Genomic DNA, 23,977 nt, shown 5'->3' on the forward strand with positions numbered 1-23,977 from the left:
ATGTGTAAATGTTTAATTAAGCTAATGAAGAAAACATTATAAGCAGGCATTCAACTATTTTACCTATAATCATCAATGTTTCTATACTCAAGTTGACCAAACTTGAGAGTTTCTCATTGGGAAAAGGAAGGACTGCCTAACACAACAAGCAGGGCACAGGCCTCTATAGCAGAGACAGAACATACCATTTCACCATAAAACTCCAAGATTTTTAATAATGATTATTAAGAGTTAAATTACTCAACACCTAATACTTCTTTGCCTGTGTTAGTACAAACTTATTAAATGGAAAGCTGCCTTTTGTTACGCCGGAAAGGTAAAGACATAGGGTGTGAAGGGACTCCCAGTGGCAAATTCTGGACAATGATCACCAAGATAATTAAGTTCTGTAGTGAATTATAAAGCACTGCAGGGGAGGAGGAGAGAAATTCAAGAGTCTATACCAATAATAAACAGATAAATAAGTGGAAGAGAAGGGAGATCTTTGGCTTACATTAGAATGCCTAGGGCTGACTGCTAAGCTACCAAGAAGGTGCAGGAGATTGAAAGTTCTAATTTTGCATTCCTCACAGTAAAGATAAGATCAGACAAGAATTTGAATGAATGTTAACTTAAGAAAATGTTTATGAGAAGCAGGATATTTTCATTCATCTCCCTACAGACTGCTTATTTGTTGCAAGGGGGGAGAAAAAGGGGAATTACAGTGGAGAAATCAGATATTTTCAAAATCACATTTTCGCAACCAAAATTAACATCACCAGGGAGGGACAGATAGTTATCAGGCACCTCCAAATGCAATCCACTATGAAGGAGACAATATCACCTATGGAGCAAGAAGTAATCTGGATCTAATCACAAGGTAGTATTAGATAAACCCCAAATTAGTAATGTTACATTAAAAAGTGGGAAAATGGATGTATTCTTCAAAAATTCCATGTCATAAGCAACACAGAAAGGCTGTGGAAATATTACCACATTAATGAAAGCCAAAGACATATGGCAACTAAATGCAATATCTGACCCTAGTGTAAATCCTGAGCTGGAGGAAAAAAGGACGCTACTGAGATAAGTGACAAAACTGGAGACAAATGGTAGGTTAAAGACAAAGCAGTGTATATGGGGCACCTGGATGGCTCAGTCAGTTAAGCGTCTGACTCTCGGTTTCAGCTCAGGTCATGGTTTCACAGTGAGTTCAAGCCCCACATAGGGCTCCACGATGTCAGTGTGGAGCCTGCTCGGGATTTCTCACTCTCCCTCTCTGTCTGGCCCTCCCCTACTTGTGTTCTCTCCCTCCCCCTCCCCCCTCTCTAAAATATATAAATAAGTATTGTATGAATGCTAAATTTAAAAAAGTATTCTAGGAATGCTAAATTTATAGAAGTTGCGACAAATAATGTGCTTATATAATAGATATCCGTATCCTTATTTTTAGGAAATACTCATTTCCTAAGGAATTATATAGGAATAAAGTTGTTCAGAAAAACAATAATGTGGGTCTGTCTGTAGGTAGGTAGGTAGGGAAAGATTGAGAGAGAGGAGAGAGATTGAGAAAGTGGGTGCAGAGCAAATGGGGCAAAATGTTACCAAGAGATGATTCTAAGCAGAGTACACAGATGTTCTCTGTACCATTTTTTTTAACTATTCGAGAAGTTTGAAATTGCATACTTCCAAATAAAAAGATTCAAACATTGCTAGAGCTACTGTTAACAACACATTCTCATCATCATTCTTTTAGGACTAAAATATTCAAAGTCAATAATACCTTTAATCTTTAGCTATGTTTCATAAACTTGTATGACTCAAAATTATTTTTTTATTACCACTAAAAAAGGAAAAAAGATGACAACTATAAGAGAGAATTATACAGCAGAACTTTTCCTGTTATCTGGATGCCAGCAGTTAAACCCAAGGATGGGAACAAAGCACAGCTAAATTCCTGACATTCTAAAGAAAGCTGCAGATAATTGGGGGCCAGACACCTTCTCCTACACTTGAGAGGGACAGCGGTGACCATGATCCCATCAGCCAGCACCTCAACTGGCTCCCGCCTTCATCCTAGTCTACAGATGGGGAGGGAGGAGTCAGAGTCTACGGCAATCTTGATGAAGAGGCTTTTCTTTCTCTTATGACTGTCACCAATTGCTCCCACTTCTAGAAACCAAGTGAATAGGCATTTGTTTTTGTTTCTGGCTTTTTATCACCATAAAAAGGGCTGTAATAAACACCCTCAGAAATATGTCCTTCGACAGTGGTACTTTTATTTTTAATGGAATAGATTCCCTAGAATGGAGACTGATGCATGCAACTATAGATCTGGGTTTTGTTTTGTTTACTTTTATAGATGTTGCCAGGTTGTTTCTCAAAAAGGGGATATATACACACTTTACCCCTTCCCCCATATTCCCACCAGCCTGACGTGTTCTTTTTGCCAATGTGGTATCTTACTGCTACCTTAATTACATTTCCCTCTCTATTCGTGAATTGGGACATCTTTACATACATATGTTTGTTAGCCATGTGAATAGCTTTCCTGTGATTTGTTGATTCTTGCTTTTTATTGTTTTTTTTTTTTTTACAAATTAAGAAATTTATGTATATTACAGACATTAGCCTTCATCTGTCATCTATAGTACAAATACTTTTTCTACAACTATCATTTGTTATTCTTTGTTTATAGGACCTTTTGTCCTACAAGATTTTGTTTTGTTTTTACATGTTCAAATATATACATAAAATATGTAAATGCACACACACACATTTGTGTGTGTATATGTGTGTGTCTGTGTGTATACTTATATATTTAAAAGATATGTATCTATTTTTCTTAAGCCCCTGAAAGTCCAATAACTAAATGTACTTTTTAATTATCAGAGATGATTGAGAATTTAAAGTATTTGTCCTACATGTAAATAAGGGACAGCAGGAAAAAGGGATATGACCAAACAGAGCTGAAGTAGTTATTACTGGCACGGGGTGGGGGGTGGGGGGAATCATGTTTATTTCCCCCATCAACTGCGATTTTTTTTTAATTTACCATTTTAACCATCTTTTAAATGTTTATTTATTTTGAGAGAGAGAGAATGAGAAAGGGGAAAGAGCAGAGAGAGAGGGAGACAGAGGATCTGAAGCAGGCTCTCAGCTGACAGCAGAGAGCCCGATGCAGGGCTCAAATCCATAAACCATGAGATCATGACCCGAGCCAAAGTCGGAAGCTTAACCAACTGAGCCACCCAGGCACTCCCATCAACTGAGACTTGCAATAAACCAGTTACATTTAACTTATTGAAGTGGGTAAAGCATTATGACTCTCATTCTCATTTTTACACGGAGAAACTGAAGTATGGTGAAAAGACACAGCAAGTAATAAAGCTGAGAGATTCAACAGTATGTCTCTTGAAACACAACAGCAATGTCAATACAAGTTTTTGGTAGCATTTAGGGGCAAGCTGCTTACCTTTCAATAGCTAATTCTTTGTTAGAAAGTTGCTGCACTGTAATTACCACCTTCTTCTCTATTCCTTGTTTTAACTTGAAATAAAATTTCTCTCTATCCTTAGGCACAGGACTGAAATATGCAAAAAGAACAGAAATTATCAGTACAACACCACAATAAAATAATCTACTGCAAGTTTAGAATTCCAGCACCCTTATTCTTAAGGTGTGCTAAACTCATCTTGCCCAAGTAGCTAACTACCAATGTTATAGTCAGCAAAACAAAGTCACTAATTAATTTCTAAATTGGATTTATAAGAGCCTTATATTTTACTTAACAAAGGTTAAAATCCAAGATTCTTTAAATGACATCATTTCAACTTTAGTTTCTAAATTTAACAAATTTAGGAATATAGCTTATTTAATTATTTTTTAAGACTCACTATTCTGGTTTAGCTGGTTGTGTGGTTGTAAGAGCCTTTAACACACTGAAACCCAAGGCAAACAAAGTGAGAAGAACTTACTTTAAAACATCTACAATTTGAGATAACTGTAACCTACAAACTCAAGTAAATATAAATAAGAGATGGAAAAAGAGCTATGGATCAGGGGCAACTTAAATTCTAGCCTCAGCCATACTGACTATTCTATAGATATAGATATATAGATATAGACATAGATATCTATATCTATATATATATTAGTTTCCATACAATACCCAGTGCTCATCCCAAAAGGTGCCCTCCTCAATGCCCATCACCCACTTTCCCCTCTCCCCCACCCCCCACCAACCCTCAATTTGTTCTCAGTATTTAAGAGTCTCTTATGGTTTGCCTCCCTCCCTCTCTATAACTTTCTTTTTTTCCCCTTCTCCTCCCCCATGGTATTCTGTTAAGTTTCTCAGGATCCACATATGAGTGAAAACATATGATGTCTTTCTCTGCCTAACTTATTTCACTTAGCATAATACCCTCCAGTTCCATCCACATTGCTGCAAATGGCCAGATTCCATTCTTTCTCATTGACAAGTAGTATTCCATTGTATATATAAACCACATCTTCTTTATCCATTCATCAGTTGATGGAAATTTAGCCTCTTTCCATAATTTGGCTATTGTTCAAAGTGCTGCTATAAACATTGGGGTACATGTGCCCCTATGCATCAGCACTCCTGTATCCCTTGGGTAAACTCCTAGCAGTAGCACTGCTAGGTCGTAGGGTAGTTCTATTTTTAATTTTTTGAGGAACCTCCACACAGTGTTCCAGAGTGGCTGCACCAGTGTGCATTCCCACCGACAGTGCAAGAGGGCTCCCATTTCTCCATATCCTCTCCAGCATCTATACCAGACTGACTATTCTTAAGAATTCATTAAGACAATCTAAGTGTCTAAAATATAGATTATCTTAAATATCACGATTTCACTCATATGTGGAATTTAAGAAACAAAACAGATGAACATATGGGAAGGGCAAAAAGAGAGAGAGGGAAGCAAACTATAAGAGCCTTAAGGATAGAGAACAGACTGAGGGTTGATGGAGGGAGTTGGGTGAGGGATGGGCTAGATGGGTGATGGGAAGGAAAAATAAGATAAAAACAGAGACAAACCAAAAGAGACTCTCTAACTATAGAGAACAAACTGAGGGTTGCTGGGGGCGGGGGGGGGTGGTGGGGGGGGAGGGAATGGGCTAAATGGGTGATTGGCATTAAGGAGGGCACTTGTTGGGATGAGCACTGGGTGTTATATGTAAGAGATGAATCACTGAATTCTACTCCTGAAACCAATACTACAGTGTATGTTAACTAACTTGAACTTACACACACACACACACACACACACACACAGTGGGGGGGGGGGGAGACAGATATAGATACATGATCTTATCTGAAAAGAAAAAATACCTTGAGCAATTTATCTAAGACTCAATTTCTATATCTATTAAAAAAAAAAAGACAAAAACTCTACCTAACAATTCTTATTAGAATTAAAGGCACATAGGGGCGCCTGGGTGGCTTGGTCGGTCAAGCGTCCGACTTCGGCTCAGGTCATGATCTCACGGTCCATGAGTTCGAGCCCCGCGTCGGGCTCTGTGCTGACAGCTCAGAGCCTGGAGCCTGTTTCAGATTCTGTGTCTCCCTCTCTCTCTGCCCCTCCCCTGTTCATGCTCTGTCTCTCTCTGTCTCAAAAATAAATAAACGTTAAAAAAAAAATTTTTTTAAAGAATTAAAGGCACATAAGTGGCTGTTAAAGAGCATAACTATATCCTATCACCTGTCTATTTGTGAACAGGAGAAAAACATTCTAAATATACAATAGAAGAAAATGGTTAAATGATGATCAAACCACCCAATATATTATTGGTACTATTAAAAATGATTTTAATTAAGAACATTTTAATGGAAAAATTCTTACATAATAAAGTTAAAAGAAAAAAAACCTGTGTATATACAACTGTATAAGAATACCCCTTAGAAATAAACAAAGGGAATAAATCAAGTATTAAAAGTGATTGTGGTTGACAAAAGTTTAGCTTTTTATTCTTTTTATTATTTTACTACAATTTTCTATAATATCATTATTCATAAATATGGAGAAAATATTTTACATAAAGTATCTGAAAGCATGAGAATAATAAAACATTCATTCACCTGCCAAATATTTCTTTTTATCATTTTAAAGCTTTATACCAACATTGTATAGCCTCTGGAAGCTTTATGTTAGCCAATACTATATTTCAGGCACAATACCAACTTTTATTCTTCCCAAATAACCTCACCTAAAGTTTCCTTTTCCATCATCTTCTTTTACCTCCAAGGAGACACTGAAGGTAAACACGTCACTGTCAGGGGTAGGAATAACTGAGTCTTTAACATCAGACACTTGTCTGGAAGAACGTTTGAATGCTGTACAGAAACTATATAAAATTCTGCTTACCTAAAAGAATAAAAATGGAGATACCATTAGGCAAAAGCTTTAACTGCATTTTGATACCCCTCTCTCCTAATTTTTGAATCTATTCCTTTCCATGGTCACAATTTACTTTAGCAGATATACTCTAAGCATATACATATACACATATATGCAAATGTTTACATGTATTATATATAATACAAAACATTTTATATAGTTTGCTTATATTTACATAAGCTTGTATTTATATGTTTATATAGTATACGTAATATATAACATTTAATTTACAAATATAGTTTGTTTCTTCAACTTTAGCATTTAAACCTGGTAATAAAGATGTTTAATTAACTGAAGTTCACAAAAGGAGCTCTATTTATTTATAGATGTTTCTAGGCCTCAAAATATACTATATTGCAACAAATGAATCCTAAGGTAATCCTAAGTATGGTGCTGGCATCTAAATATTCCCAAAGAACACACACAAACAAGGTTTTAGTCTAAGTTCTCTAAGTGCAATTTCTCTTCTCACTTCCCTTGGCTTCAGTGGGCTAGACACTGAAGCACAAAATGAAGTAAATACTGGCATTCCTGGGTGGCTCAGTCAGTTAAACGTCCAACTTTGACTCAGGTCATGATCTCATGGTTCGTGAGTTTGAGCTCTGCATCGGGCTCTGGGCTGACAGCTCAGAGCCTGGTCTGCTTCAGATTCTATGTCTCATTCTCTCTCTGCTCCTTCCCCCCCACTCCTGCCCTCTCTCTCAAAAATAAACATTAAAAAAAATATTTTAAAAATGAAATAAATACTGGTTTTAGCAATAAGCAAACATGGTAACATGATTAAAAGAGTTTCGAGTGTTATCACAGTGATGCTGTGTTATAAATGCATTGCAGGATTCCCAGTTGAAATGATTTCTTTTATTAGCATTAAGCCACCTTGGTGAATACTATAAAAAATATATGTCAATGGCTTATACTCTTTCCCTAAAGTGGAGAAGTCCTCTAAATCCCACACTTTCAGAAGCTATTCTCTTCCTTGGTTCCAAAAGTAGCATCACACCATCTCAAAATTGTAAACTTGAAGCACAAAAGAACTTCCAAATCTCTCATGCCACCATAGGTTCAACAATGAAACCACGATGAAGAAGAGTTTAACAAAGGTCATAACCTCACACTGAGAGATACAAGAGACTTCTCCAAACATGAACAAATCCTTCCCTTTAGATAAAGGGAATTCAAATTATTCACTGAATTGTGTTAGCTTAAAACTCTTAATATTTTGTTATTTGCTTGAAATGAGAGCACTTCCACCAACAACATTTCTTAGAAGTATGGGGTCTTTCCTCATTTTTCTATTTTTGTTGTATCCATGTATTCTACCTTTTCTCATACAGTCTATCACACTCAAAAATAAGTGGTTCTCAAACTTCCAATTGCCACACTTAGACCTATGAACCAATAGTTACATCCTAAACTGCCTTTCCATTGCCAAATTAAGTTTCTTAAATTAACTGACTTCCACACTTTTAAAGTTCACATCCAGCAGTAGTATCACGTTTGTACCACAGTACTTAACAAAAATATTTAAATATCTTAGTATGTTATCCCATTATAATTTTACGTAAATGAGTAAAAACAACAAAACAAAGGACTGATATAAATAAGAACTGTAGGCCTCAAATTTTATACAATTAAGATGATGAATTCACACATTCATTCAATAAATATTTTGGGGGTGCCCTCTGTAGACTTTGTATTATTCTAGGTGCTGGAGAATATGGCAGTGAACATGGTGCTTACAGTCCAGCGCGTGTAAGTTGAATGTGCTTAGGGTGGGTGAGAAGGAATCATTAGGTAAGCCAAAAGCAGAAATATTTAGCCTCAAGTGGATACTTACTTGATTTAGCTCAATAACTTAAGTGTTAAAGAAAACAGAATCAAACAACACCCTAGAAATAAGTCACTGAAGAATATGTCTCAAGGCAAAGTATAAACAGAAACTTTAAACTACTTTTAGTTGAGTACTCCCCACATCCTAACCTCAAATAAAATGTGAAGTCTATTGTTTACTTTTTACACATTCAACTTCAGCATATTTTTAAGAAAGCATTATATGTAAATATAGGGGAATGCCTATAGATAATTATTGATACATCAGTTGAGTCAAATCCCAACCATATTTATTCTTCTTTCTCCTCTCTCATATCTCCTTCTATTTCATGTCTTAATCTTTGGCCGCACCAAAAATGTCAAGGGAACTTGGCAAATTCTCAAGTAGATGGCAAAGCTCAGGAATTTCTCTTTAAAAAGGTTATTAAGACGTGCCTGGGTGGTTCAGTCAGTTAAGCATCTGACTCTTGATCTCTGCTCAGGTCATAATCTCATGGTTCATGAGTCTGAACCCCGCATCAAGCTCCACACTGATATTGCAGAGCCTGCTTGGGATTCTCTCTCTCTCTCTCTCTCTCTCTCTCTCTCTCTCAAAATAAATAAATAAACTTAAAAAAAAAGGTTATTAAATATATGGGACTGAGCCAACATACTAGAGAATTATGAGAGGAAAAAATAAGACTACACTTTTCTCTTTTTGGAGAAGGACATAGCAGTACACTGACAGCGATCAAACCACATTACACCTTGTCCGTGTCTTACAAGCTGCTACTTCCAACAACAAGGTTAAAATCATTTGTGAATTCTAGAGTCTGTGAATAAGCTGGAATGGTGATCCAAGGACTGGTGAGGTGCAGTATCTTCAGGAACAATGGTTATCAAGATCTACAGTTATTGAGACAAACTGAGTAACCAATAACATCATGAAAAGAATATTAAAGGGGCACTTGGGTGGCTCAGTTGGTTAAGCATCCAACTTCGGTTCAGGTAATGATCTAATAGTTTGTGGGTTCGAGCCCCATGTCAGGCTCTGAGCTGTCAGCCTGCTTCAGATTCTGTGTCTCCCTCTCTCTCTCTGCCCCTCCCTTGCTCATGCTCTCTCTCAAAAATAAACAAAAGAAGAATACTAACAACATACACCATGGCAAACATTTCTATACATGTCACACTATTTAACATACACACAAATAATCTAGAATAAGTGTATTCTTTGCAGGAGGCAATGGCTTATTGACAAATAATACAGTATAATTTTTTTCCCAGAAGGCTATACCCACAGAAAGTACTAATTAAACACAAAAGGGTCTGCTGTGGTTGCTGATTTCTATGAAGAGGTGGGAGGAGAGCACATGTGGATGTGGAAAGGAGATACGCCAAAATCTCAACTCTGGTGGAATTTTGAGTAACTTCTATTTTCTTCTTTATTTCAGTATTTTCAAAATTCTCAAATATGTATTACATGTGAATACTCCAAAAAAATTGCTATTAAACAAAAAGGTATTTACTTAAATCACACAGCCACTTTTTCCAAGATAAAGCCTTTTCATTAACATTGGGGAAAGAGAGCAGACTCTGTCAAAAATACCATATGTTAAAAAAATGTTCACCCAAGAAATAGATGTAAGAAAAATCATTCTATAAGACACCCTGAGAGAAATGTGTTAAATTTTTAAAAAGAAATTATTCAAATATATTACTCACTGAAAGGAGCTAAAATAAGAAGCATATCAAACAAGAAACTTTTTAAAAAAGTATAGAAATTTATTAATGGAAAACACTAGTAACAATTTCAGGATTAATTTCCAAATTAAGGCATTTTGCTAAAATGCCATCTCAATAAATACATGTTTAGAAATAATTTCCCATACATGGAATAAGGTTTCCTTAATAGAGTGGCATTTGAGCAACCACGCCCCCACCCCCCCACAACAAAACACAGTGCAGGGGCACCTGGCTGGCTCAGTCAGGAAAGCATGCAACTCTCGGTCTCAGGGTCATGAGTTCAAGCCCCACACTGGGTGTAGAGATTACTTAAATAAGCAAATATATTTTTTAAATGCATTATGAATGAAGATCCTGGGGTGCCTAGGTGGCTCATCTGGTTGAGCATCCAACTGGTGGTTTCAGCTCAGGTCATGGTCTCACAGTTTTGTGAGTTCCAGCCCCACATCAGGCTCTGTGCTAGCAGTTAGGAGCCTGCTTGTGATTCTCTCTCTCCCCTCTCTCTGTGACCCTCCCCCACTCAAAAATAAACTTTTAAAAATAAAATTAAAAAAATAAAATCCTGAGAAAGCTTAGGAAAAAAAAAAAAAAGAATGAAGATTTTCCCAATCATACCCTTCGTATTTACCATGAAATACCTCTAAATGCCTTTAATGCCAGATAATAACCATGCTTCTAAAATGTAACACTGAGAATTGCTAGTAATAGTTAGTGTTAAGTATTTTAAAACATACAAACATCAAATATGCTTTGAGAAAAATTGTGAGAATGACATAATAAATTCTTAAAGAGAGTCAACTAAGCCTTTTAAAAATATATTTTAAAGTTTTATACAATGTATCCATAAAGATGCAACAAGGATATGTGCCTCCCTGGCTTTTTTCCACTGTGTTTTCAGATATTTTGTTTTGCCTGTAATTCTTAAGCAGAAACATAGCACATCATTTTCCCTACACAAAATCAGTGGCATCAATATATCTCTGGTCAGATTCCCCAACTCTTTTGCCACAGGTTATCAAGATGCACTCCAGCAGAGTGGTACAGACGAATATCCAGGGTCATCGAGTCAAATGTAACCTACCCCTCCTGCGGGAACACCTAATCCTTATGTCACAGGTCCAACAGAGCTGTGACCTTCACTGGATTCCCCCTAACACTATCGGTGCCTGCTGCTTATGGGATTTTACAGTGAAATAAGAGCATCACAGGGACAGTTGGTAGTGGCAGCCATGTCACTACTCCTGCTTGAGAAGATGTCGTCTTCTTGCCTTTAACTGACAAACCACTTCAGATCTCATCCAGGATTCTGCAAACCATGGAAAACAAGCAAGTTAGTGACACTACTGCACGGCACATATTTAGCCAATAAGAATATCTGTCACTTTTCCTGAACTATCTTTGCCAACTGTTTGTGCCCATTAACAAGGTCCCAAAAAGTAAGGGCTGAAGTTGTGCCTTCACCACAGAACATGAAACCTGGGAACCAGATAACCAGATGAGTAAATGCAACTAAAGACCTGAGATTCATTAAAATAGGTAATTATTTTTGAAGGGAAAGAGGAAGATGTTGGACATCTTCTGTAAAAGGCATGGGTAAAACTCAAAGGTGGCTGGAACGTGAGCTATATGAGCAACAGATACCTTTATAAAGCATAATGAAAAGAAAAATCCACACTTGCTTTTTACAATATTTAAGCAACAGGAAAGTTGTCACTGAAAATAATATGGGTATTTCAGGGTCAGAGACTTCCATTTAAAACCCAGCTCTGTTGTCTGTTCTCTTAGCCTTGAGATAAATAAGCGGTAACCCTACAATTCATTAATCAAACCAGAAGTCTTCTGAGAATAAGATGGAGTGCTATTAATAACATACCTGGACAACAGACATAAACTAGAACTGTTCCAGACAAAGAGGAGCACAAGACCACTAGTCAAAATAAATACTATCTATATCATGGAGATTTTAGAGTATCAAGAAAAGGCTTATTAGCACAGTTCCGTGCATAACCTCCACATTTATTCTGGGTTAGTTTTCATTTAGCAATAGTTCTCATAATAAAGTTTAATGACAACTGTCACGTATTTCTCCTTCAGAGAATGAATTTTACCACCAATGTCTCATAATGGAACACTTGCAAAAATGTACTCTTAAAAAAAAATTAAATAATACGTGGACATCACTTTCCCACAATCTGCAATGTACCAAATACCCTCTCAATTAATATTATTTAATACCATATCCAAAATGGTCGGGTTGAGAATTCCCCACAGCTTTGTCCGCTGCTTATCCACTGTTAAAGCTCTCAAAAATGACACACTGTTCCCCCACCCATAAACAAGATGCCACAATCCAAAAAGAGTTTCATACCGTCACAATTATGAAAAATGCTTGCAAGCCAGGTCCCTTTCAATTTCCTTCTGCAGCAGTGTTTCCAACTCTCCAAGCAACAGGTTCTCCAAGTCTTCCAAGTTCATTTCCTCGCTGTTGAGTGCCAATCACCCAGAAATCACACAGGTGTGTTAAATGCCGCCAGGATGAAATGCCAGGACTCTGCCCACTGCTTCCCCACCACTCCTCTAGTGGAGTTGTAAGGTTAGAAATAGGCCCCTTCCTTCACACATTCATATTCTGTCAACATATTTATGTTCCCTGCCTCCTAAGTGCCAGGCACACCTGTACTCACTCACTCTATCACACCTTTGACCAAGCAGTCAGTATACACATAAATACAGAAATGTGGGCATGAAACAGATTCAGAAATACTTTTTAAAAAACAAACTTGGAATTTCTTATACAGGCCATGGGTTCTGGCACAGAACTTGTATGGCTACAATCTAAATTATGTGTCTATGCATGTTCATTTTAGTGTAAATAAAATGTATTTAAAAAGAGAACCGAGATATTCCTCATGATTAGTATCAAACACACAGAAATACACCTCTGCCATGTTGTGGTCAGAAATAAACTCTCAGAAGTCCCATTAATACAATGGTTTATTTATGTTTCATGGCAAACAGAAAATAGGGTAGCTGCTTTTAGCATTTCCTGCTGACAATTTTTATTTCCAAAAACAAACACAGCTGAGATTTGCCCATCCAAACCCATTTATCAATGCCTTTAAAATGGTTGTAAGCAGTAAAGTTCTAAAAGTACAACCTAATTACACCTGAAACTTATATAACACTGTATGTTAACTATACTGGAATTTTTTTAAGTGCAACCTATTTTTAATTTGGGGAGAATCCAACAAATACAGAAAAGAAGGCAATTTCTCCATGTATTTGACAACCATTTGATTCTGAACTACTTCTCCAGTCTCAGAATAAACCACCAGTTAATAATTACTAAAGGAAAGTTAACTAGTATCTTCAAAGAACTACAGGTTGATATTCCTGCTGTATGAGAGATTTGTATTTTTAATTAGGCCAGTTCCACAGAGCAAAAGCCATCCTCTGAGTAAATGAACATAACAAATAATCACCAGTGAAAACCACACAGATCTACGAAACAACCTTAATCCAATATCTAAGTGAAAGCAATATACAACTATCAGTCCTGGCAGAGGAAACATGTTTAGAAATTCACATGGACCAATCGACTTGGGAAAAATAATAAAAGAGGCCCTTCTAGGTCTGAGCAATTAGTACCATAGTAGGGTAGGAGGAGAGCTCACCAAGCAGGATTTTTCTGTTACATCTGTTAAATTGAGTGTGTCCCACATACAACACCACTTTAATACACAGTTATCAGGTTAAGCTTTCCGTATTGAGTTCTCAGCCATTACAATTTTTTTTTAATGTTTACTTATTTTAAGATAGAGAGAGAGCAGGGGAGGAGCAAAGAGGTGTTGAGAGAGAGAGTCCCAAGCAGGCTCCACACTGTCAGCGTGGAGCCTGATGCGGGGCTCGAACTGATGAACCATGAGATCTATGACCTGAGCCCAAATCAAGAGTCGGATGCTCAACCAACAGAGCCACCCAGGCGCCCCTATGCCATTACAAATACTAATGTTCTCTTTAGAAATCTACTCCAAATTTACATAATAGAGTATATGGTGATACATACTAACTTATAGGACAGTGAGAGTAGGGTTCAAAAATATTACCCTAATTCATCTTGATAGCAAATTGCTACAATATATTATACTTACTGCCTCTTTAATTTCACAGGAGAAAACATGTATCTGAAATTCTTCTGAACCATGGGAACTCTCTGTAAATGCAACACAATTGCTCTCTGTTGTCCCATCATGTCCACGTGCACAGAATAACACCTTGTAGATTGGAAAAGAAGCTATCTCCACATTGCTGGATTGGTCTATAATTCTACAGAACAGTGACGAAAAATAAGATAACATATTAAATAGCAAAGAACAAAGCAAAGGCAAGCAGTTTTACTATACTAATAACATAATCATCTTAAAATCATAAAAATAACCTGGTTATAAAATATAATAATAATTTAAATAAAATATTTTAAATAAACTGGTTAAAACAAATACCATATTTTGCTATATGTATCTATGTATATACACGCACATACACAAATTCCTCACCTTTTTTTGACAATTACCTCATTTCTATATTTTCTGTGATCCAACTCATTTACTCCCAAAGCCAATATATACTGCCTGATCAAATCCGTCACTCATCCCCAAATGCTAGCCTTTTCTAGCCATCCCCAAATGGTTTCTATGTCAAAAAGAATGCTACTACACAATAGCACAGACCAGACCTACAAAGTTTCTATTTACAACAGTAAGTTTATCCAACACCTACATCATTGCTAGACCAAGACCCCTCTTACCCCAAAGCATAAAAGGTCAGAGTGGTTACAAAGTTGAACTTAATAAAAGAATTTAAGAAAGTAAAAGCAGTTTGTGGGATTTAGAAGCAAATAATTCTGACTTTCCCTATATAAACCCTTAGCCCTAGATTGATCTAAAATCTCAAGACCACATCAAAATCTCCCCAATTGTAAAACCAAGGGGTACCCAATAGGAAGAGAGAGGCAAGTCAAAACACTAAGTCTTTTGTCAAGGTGTGTTTGGCACTTTGAAAAATAAAAATATAACTTTAAAAGGCAGTCTGCCATTTTCTAAGATATATCATACAAATAATATATCTACAAAACCCTTTCCTGAAATATTCAAAGCATTTTTACCAAACATTATAAATTTATATTGCTATTATTTTAGTACTTAGAACTAAGCTAACACTTTTTCATTCTTTTTACTATTTTAATTTTTTTTTGTTCTACCTGAATTTTATTTCTCTTTGATCTGTTTTCTTCTGTGAACATGTCCCAGTTTAAAGGGATCATTTAATTAAAACAACAGAAATTAAAGAAATAATTTTTATTTTTTCTTTTATTTTTTCTTCTATTTTTTCTTTTCTTTCTTTCTTTCTTTCTTTATTTATTTATTTATTTATTTATTTATTTATTTATTTTGATATGAAATTTACTGTCAAACTGGTTTCCATACAACACCCAGTGCTCATCCCAACAGGTGCCCTCCTCAATGCCCATCACCCATCCCCCCTGCTCCCTTCCACCCCCATCAACCCTCAGTTTATTCTCAGTTTTTAAGAGTCTGTTATGGTTTGGCTCTCTCCCTTTTTTTTTCCTTCCCCTCCCCCATGGTCTTCTGTTAAGTTTCTCAGGATCCACATAAGAGTGAAAACATACGGTATCTGTCTTTCTCTGTATGACTTATTTCACTTAGCATAACACTCTCCAGTTCCATCCACGTTGCTACAAAAGGCCACATTTCATTCTTTCTCGTTGCTACATAGTATTCCATTATATATATAAACCACAATTTCTTTATCCATTCATCAGTTGATGGACATTTAGGCTCTTTCCATAATTTGGCTATTGTTGAGAGTGCTGCTATAAACATTAGGGTACAAGTGCCCCTATGCATTTAATTTTTTTGTTTAACGTTTATTCATTTTTGGATAGAGAGGGACAGAGCATGAGTGGGGGAGAGGCAGAGAGAGAGGGAGAGAATCCCAAGCAGGCTCTGCACTGTCAGTGCAGAGCCCAGTGCAGGACTCAAACTCACGAACCCGCGCGATCCTGACCTGAGCTGAAACCAAGAGTCGGACTCTTGATCAACTGAGCCCCCAGGCGCCCCTCTTTTCCTTTTCATTTCCTTAATGATTCAATTTTCTGTTTGTTCTGCATAGTGTATGTCTTAAAGCTAATGTCCAAATTATAATACTGACTTCTAAAAATTTGTTTTTGTTGTTAATTGCAACCATTTGTGTATTTCTTTTATTTTATTTTTTTTTTTAACATTTATTCATTTTTGACAGGCAGAGATTGACAGAGTGTGAGTGGGGGAGGGGGAGAGAGAGGGAGACACAGAATCCGAAGCAAGCTCCAGGCTCTGAACTGACAGCACAGAGCCCGACGTGGGGCTCGAACTCATGGACCGTGAGATCATGACCTGAGCCGAAGTTGGACACTCAACCAACTGAACCACCCAGGCGCCCCTTCACTTTTTCACATTCTAAACCTTAAAGAATGAGATATTTCAGGAAGAGTTTGAAAAAAGATTAAACTGGATTTCTGAGAATATTACAGGTTCATGATACATTCAACCTAATTCCTAAGACTTTCATTTTATTTGTTTATTCAGCAAACATTTCCTGAAAACCTGCTATGAACCAGATACTGCTCAAGACACCAAAGTTAAAGCAGAGAAAAATACAAGTAATCTCCTTGTATGGACCTTATATTCCAGTGAGGAAGTTAGATGATAAACCAAGAAACAAATGTATGTACAATACCAAGTCAGAGAAAGTGCTATGAAGGGGGAAAAAAAAAAAAAAGGCCCAATAAGGGGGAAAAGACGAATAGTTACATAATCCAATCAAAGGCGGCTTCTTTTGATAAGATGTTTGAGATGAAACTGTAAAGAAGTTTAAAAAAAAAAAAAAAAGCCACTGGGAAACCAAGAAAAGATTGTTTAGGCAAAGGAAAGAGAATATGCAAAGGTCCTGAGGTAGGAATCATGACAGTGTTTGAGAAAGAACAAAGAAGCTACCATGACCAGAATGTAGTGAGTGAACATAGTGAGAAAGCAAAAGAGAAAGGAGGTAAGGAGAGATGAGAGAGGTAAAAAACCAGGTCAAAGCAGTAGTTTATCAGTGGCCAGACATGGTAAGGATTTTGAATATAATCACAAGTGTGACTGGAGGCCACTGAGTGTAGAACAACATTATCTGATTTATATTTAATTCTTATTCCTACTTAAGCATAAGAGAAAAAGCCATTTTGCTTCTTCCTAGTCTGATGTAAAAAGTGTAAGATATGCAGCTTCACAAAAACTCTGTGATTTTTGAACCACGGTTACATGACAAGACGAAGGCAGGTTTTTACACTCCTTCTGAATAAAGAAACACAAATTATAGGTATTTTTAAAGTTCTATTTCCATTCATAATACTCTAAGCATAATTTTGTAAAAGCCTCTTGTAAATAAGCAACATGGTGTAATCCTAAACATATTTACTTTTCATGTCTGCAGAGTAAAAGTAAATTCACAGTAAGGCCTAGGCCTGATTTATGACGTTAACATCATCACTACCACACAAAAAATTTCATGCATGTCTAGAGGAATTTACAAAAGACTAGAGCTTACCTCACAGAACCTTCTGGAACATTTGGCACATAAAGAGTAACAGGAAAGGGGTGCTGACTCGAAGATTTCATAGTTGCCATTGCCCGTAAAGCCTCCACTTCATTACGTGGGGAAGAAACCTTCATACATCCCAAGTAGGTCAGTTTGTTAAATAAAACACTATCTTCTTCAGGTAATCCACTTAGAGAAGATGGTCTGGGTGTAGAAATTTCTGAAGAAAACACACACACACACACACACACACACACACACACACACACACACTCAAAAGGTTAATGAAAAACTTCACAGTATAATTTCACCTACTGCCCAAAAACAAATGAAAAACTGCTAACAAAATTTAGGTCTGTGTTTTCACTTCTTTTGATGTTTATCCTACATCTGAAATCAGAGTTATGGAATTTTTGTACTTTCAAGTCTCTCAAAGTATTAACTTACTTAGCTACAACTTTTTTTAGAGAAAAAGAAAGAAATTTAAAATTTTTATTTTAAAAAATCAAAAGCAGAGTTCAAATGATATAGAACAAGAAAGAAAGAAAAAAAAACTACACTAAAGGCAGTGTGAAGTAGCCTAAAATTAATGAGGATTAAATAAAGCTAAAATCAGTTATAAGTTTGTCTTGGCTGTAATGGTCCTGCATGGCACCCAATTTATTAAGAAGCCTAACTTCCAAAGCAAAGGTAAACAATATTATGAGGACACATCTCATACCAATAACAAAGCAAGCCCCATGTTTAACCCTTCCTAGCTTGCTGGCTTCTATGAACTATACAAGTATTCCAATGGAAACTGCTTCATCAAAATAATGATCCTATGATTGCTTCCCTCAATTCTCCCCTCCCCATTGATGAGTTTCTTAAAAAAGTAAATAAGATAAAGTCGTTCTCTTTAATTCTAAGCACAGCTTGCAGCAAAGGCCCAACTGTGGTCAGAGTATCTGTCTGCATGTATCAGACACTATTAAACTCCCTCTTAAACCTCTTAAACTATTAAACTGCCACTCTTTCCATCCACACCTAAAACCCATATTCAGCTAGTCTCTACTTTTTCCCATTACCCACATCCATTTTACACAAAATTAAGCATGCCTGTCTCACCCAAACTAGATCTTTGCACCATGCTCAAATCCTCGTTACCACAATTCCACCTATAGGACTTTAATAAATAATTCACAAAAGCCATTCCCAACCTCCCCACTCCAGCTCCCAAATATCATACTGAAACATGCAACCTCATTGCCTACTTTTCTTCTACTGAGAAACTAAAGCCATTCAAAATGATTTATTTCATCTACCATGTTCTTCAATCACTGAAACATGTTTTTCCCTCTTTTGAATCAGTTCAACGTGCTATATTTCAAAAGGGATAAATTAAAAAAAACACAAACACATGTTAAAGCTGGATGCTAGTATGTTTACTAGACTTATTATTCTGTGAATTTTTTGTTAATTTAGCAAGCACTCATGAAACAATTATTTCAAGATCCTATGATTAAATCATATTCCAGTAACTGATGAACATGACAGATAAAGTAGTTCATATGGTCTAACTTACATATAGTTGGAGTCATACCAAAAAAAAACCCAAAAAACAAAAAACAAAAAAAGGGACAAAAAGCTTTCTGAAAAAAATATTGTACTAATCTGTATAATTCAGATTCATATAACTGTGTAAACCCCAAGTAGAGAAAAACAGTACAGAAATTGACCCCAAAAAAAGACAAAATAAGCAGACAAGGCCTTTAAATAACTATTATAAATATGATACAGGATGTAAAGAAAAATACCTAACAAAATAGACAGAAAAATGAAAGACAAAAGACCAAAAGGAATTCTAAAGCTAAAAAATGCAAGATCTGAAATGAAATATTCCCTGGGTGGCTATAACAGCAGATTCTAAATTACAGAAGAAAAAATATTAAAGAAGTTCCTTGGGATAAAGAATAATGATACTAGAGGAAAACTGAAGAGCCTCAGAAGTTAAAAACATGAGGGCAAGACTTCTTTGCTTTTTAACTTCTTTAAAATATAACAGATTATTCAAAGTAAAAATTAGATACCCTCCCCTTCACTGTCCTGCCTGCTGCTCCCTTGAGATGTATTCAGTAAGCCTCCCTTGTGTTAAAAAAAAAAAAAAAAAAAAGGAGGGGGGGTGTAAAAATTAGCATTTTGTAGAATTTATAACATGTGCAAGCAAAATGAATGACAACAAAAGCATAAAGTCTGCAAGAAAAGAAATGGAAGATCTTCACAGTATACAAGAAATGGTATATCATTAAAACCTAGACCTGCTGGGGCACCTGAGTGGTCAGTTGGTTTAAGCAGCCAACTTCGCACAGATCATGATCACACCGTTCATGGGTTCAGCCCCACATCAGGCTCTGTGCTGAGAGCTCAGAACCTGGAGCCTGCTTCAGATTCTTTGTCTCCCTCTCTCTCTGCCCCTCCCCCACTCATGCTCACGCTCCCTCTCCCCCTCTCTCAAAAATAAAACATTAAAAAAAATTTTAACTAGCAAAAATTTCCTATTAGATTTGCATCCAAGCAGCCAGTATATAAGATCATCACATGACAAAAACCAACAAGTTATCATGATATTGAAACAAAAGCTTTCATCTATCTGGTTTTATAACTGAAAAACAACATACCTTTAATATTCACTCTAGGCCATTTAAATCTAGATACTTTCTAGATACAGTTCCTTGCCACTGAAGTTATGTGTCATTTTAAACCAACCACAGTAATTCTGTAAGCAAAAACTGTGTTGACTGCAGCTAGGAAAAGGCAGCTGAAATGTCTCATCTTAGTCTGTTCAGGCTGCTATAACAAAATACCACAGACTGGGTGGTTTATAAACAGTAGACATTTACTTCTCACAGTTCTAAATGCCAGGAGGACCAGGATCAAGGTACTGGCAGACTTGGCATCTGGTAGGAGTCCACTTTCTGGGTCACAGACAGCATCTTTTCACTGTGTCCGCAGAGGAGGAAGGGACAAGCTAGCTTTCTGGGGTCTCTTTCATAAGGGCACTAAGCCCAATCATGAGGGTTCCACTCTCATGACCCTAATCACTTCCCTACCTCCTAATATCATCGCTTTGAGGGTTAGAATTTCAACATGGATTCTGAGGAGAAGAACATTCAGAGCATAACATGTCTCTTTATTGAAAATAAAACTAAAAATATGTAACTAGAAAAGAATACTAAAAACCTACTTGTAAAGCAAAGGAAATTTCTTCTTATCCACTGAGATCTTTCTAAAAATATATTTAGTGTAAGGGGTGTTGAGAACACAAAAAGAGCACACAATACATGGTCCCTATCAAATATACTCAGAACTAAGAATCATAAGCCACTGTAAAGAATAATTAAAATTCCAACAACCCATCAGAGCTACATTAGCAGATAAAAGATATTCCTTCCTTTTGATTAATATATTAACCAAAAAATAATTATATAAATGTGATATCAGTATGCTTTAGGTTTTTTGGAAGGGGTAGAGAGACTTAAGAAATTCAAAAGGTAAAGCAAAGCAAAGCATAATAAGTAATATCTTTCATGTTCCCTTCATCAAGAATAAAAATTAATGCTTTTTAAGGTTTATTTCCAATCCTACATTTTTAATTAAAATACATAAATGTTTACCTTAAATTCTCTTGTTCTTACTTCTAGCTGTATGACTATATGTTGAGACCTAGAAGTATTCATAGTGAGTCACCAAATCAGAGGGTTTTATTAAAGACCCCCAACACATTATAAATATCTTCTCCTACCCTGTCATTAAGCTGTATGTATTATATAAAATGGTTGAGGATGTATCAGTGGGACAGGTTAAAAAAAAAAAAAAAAACACAAAAACTTGCAATTTGGGGTGCCTAACATTAATGGTCCATTTGGAGGAAACCCCATGATTATGATATATGAGTATCTTTCTTTTTTAGTGTTAAAATGTGTTATCTAACAATTTAGTTAATGCAGGTCAAAGCAAAAAAAAAAAAAAAAACCATTTATTATGGTACCATTCTCTTTCAGAAGATTTAGGTTTTTGTGTATTAAAATAAAACTATATTTTATGACATGGCTTTTCCTACCCAATCACAAATAGTCTCCAATATTTTCTTCTTATAGGTTTATTTTTCACATTTCAATATTTGATTCACTAGGAATAAATTTTGTGTACAATGTAATTTAGGGCCATCATAGCCACACTGTGTACCACTCTGGCCTGTATCTATACTTACACCACACCAACATTCAGAAATGGATCACTGGTTCTAAGCCAATCAAGATAATCTCATCTTGACTGTCAGTGTGACTTATTGAGGGATTTGAATGTAACCAAGGCCTATTAGTTCATGTGATTCCCTAACTACTATAAAATGGTTCAAATGAGTGAAACTCACAACTTTTGTTCAATAGGTAAAGAAGAGAGCCTTTGTCTCTGCCACCAGCCATCAACAAATTGCCTGGCCTTACTTACCAATTTCTGCTAACTACTTTATGACCATAAAGGAAGCCAGCTGGAGAGAAAGGTGACAAAAGAGATGATAAAAGCTGAGAAGTTTACAAAAAAACCACAATCAGAGCCTCTAGTATTTAAACCAGCTATAGAAAGTGGCTTTGGTTTTTGTTCGGCTTTTCTTGTACCCAAAACCATTTTGCATTATAAGCTGATATTTCTACTACAAATCCTACTCAATCATGGATGCATTTATATTTTTATCAAGGTGTATTTTTTTTATTTAAATTCAAGTTAGTTAACATACAGTATAGTCTTGGCTCCAGGGGTAGAACTCTGTGATTCATCTCTTACACATGACACCCAGTGCTCATCCCAAAAAGTGCCCTCCTTCATGCCCCTCACCCATTCACTCATCCCCGTACTCACTTCCTTTACAGCAACCCTCATTTTGTTCTCTGTATTTAAGAGTCTCTTATGTTTGCCTCTGTCTCTGTTTTTATCTTATTTTTCCTTCCCTTTCCCTATGTTCACGTATTGTGTCTCTCAAATTCCACGAGTAAAATCATATGATACTTATCTTTCTCTGACGTATTTCACTTACCATAATATACTCTAGTTCCATCCATGTTGTTGCAAATGGCAAGATTTCATTCTTTTACATCACCTAATAGTATTCCATTATGTATATACACCACATCTTCTTTATCCATTCATCACTCGATGGGCATTTGGGGTGCTTCCATAATTTGGCTATTGCTTAATTGCACTACTAGGTATTTATCCAAAGGATACAAAATGCTGACTCAAAGAAGCACATGCACCCCAATACACTTATCAAATACACTGATGTAACTGATATGCTATTTTACTTAGAATTTTCACAAATGATAATTTTAAATAACCAAACTGAGTAAAAAGGCACATTATATGAAACACTGTGCCCATTACACTATTTCCTGATACCCAAATATTTACTGAGTGCCTACTATGTGCCAAGTACTAGGAGTAAAATGAAGACTCAGACATAGTGCCTGTTCTCAAATAACATTGACATTGATTTTACAGGTAGAGAAACAAAAAAAAACCATTAAGAACCAAAGTGGGAACTCTTAAGCAGAACCAAAAACTTGGTGGCCCTGATCTTAGAAAACAAAGCTAATAGGATTTTTTTTAATTTTCATCTTAAAATTTTCAGGATCACTTTATCCCATTTCTTTTATGATGTCTAAAAGTTCAATGCAGTACCTGTATTCGATGGATCCAAAATTAACTGAAGAGATGGCTTATTTGTTTGGCTGGCTGAAACATCTCCAAATGAATGGTCTGAACTCTCACTGGAACTCTGACAATCAGCAAGAGGACTGCTTTGCCCTTTCTCAGAATCTCTCAGAATCTCTTCCATGGCTTTTTCCAATTGTTCATCACCATTAGAAACAATCTATAGACAAAGCAAGATGATTCTGTTTCAATCATATTATGGTTCTGGACTTTTCACGGTTTCTAATCTTTTATTTCTATTTCTAATATTTTGTTTCTAGAAGAAATTAAAACAATCTAAATTTTAAATTTAAATCTAAGTTACTGAATACCAAGAATTTATACACTTGTACCTAACTGTATCTGATCTAAGATCTAATTTACAGAGATTTTTCTTTCTTTTTCTTCTTTTCCTTAAGAACACATTCTAAAAACCAGGTAATCTTAAATTTATGTGTTTTAAAGGGAAAAACAGGTAAGTTTAAGTGGACACTGTCTACTGTGACTATTATTCAAAAGGCCATATTTCTTGTTATCATAGCATAAACGTATTTGTGATTTCTTTACGAATTTTGCTTGCTTGGTAATTTTTTTACATTTAAGTTGACTCATCCTTCTCTTAAAAGCAGGTGAGATCAAAAGCCTAATAAAGGTCTTAA

General features: G+C 36.0%; 1 protein-coding gene across 6 annotated transcripts in view; it reads right to left on the reverse strand.

The window, feature by feature from the left end:
- RABGAP1L (RAB GTPase activating protein 1 like) overlaps positions 1 to 23,977 on the reverse strand; it is a 770,330-nt gene that overhangs the window by 678,590 nt on the left and 67,763 nt on the right. For all 6 annotated transcript variants that reach the window (XM_047076973.1, XM_047076974.1, XM_047076971.1 and 3 more), the window contains 5 exons: positions 23,307 to 23,499; positions 17,601 to 17,811; positions 14,102 to 14,276; positions 6,208 to 6,365; positions 3,455 to 3,565 (listed from right to left, as the gene is read on the reverse strand). In XM_047076973.1, coding sequence (XP_046932929.1) covers positions 3,455 to 3,565; positions 6,208 to 6,365; positions 14,102 to 14,276; positions 17,601 to 17,811; positions 23,307 to 23,499 — 848 coding nt within the window. The remainder of the gene's footprint in view (positions 1 to 3,454; positions 3,566 to 6,207; positions 6,366 to 14,101; positions 14,277 to 17,600; positions 17,812 to 23,306; positions 23,500 to 23,977) is intronic.

This window comes from Lynx rufus, unplaced genomic scaffold (assembly GCF_022079265.1).
Source record: "Lynx rufus isolate CCGP_SWC_20201006 ecotype Redwood Valley unplaced genomic scaffold, mLynRuf1.p SCAF_15, whole genome shotgun sequence".
In the NCBI taxonomy this organism is placed as follows: Eukaryota; Metazoa; Chordata; class Mammalia; order Carnivora; family Felidae; genus Lynx; species Lynx rufus.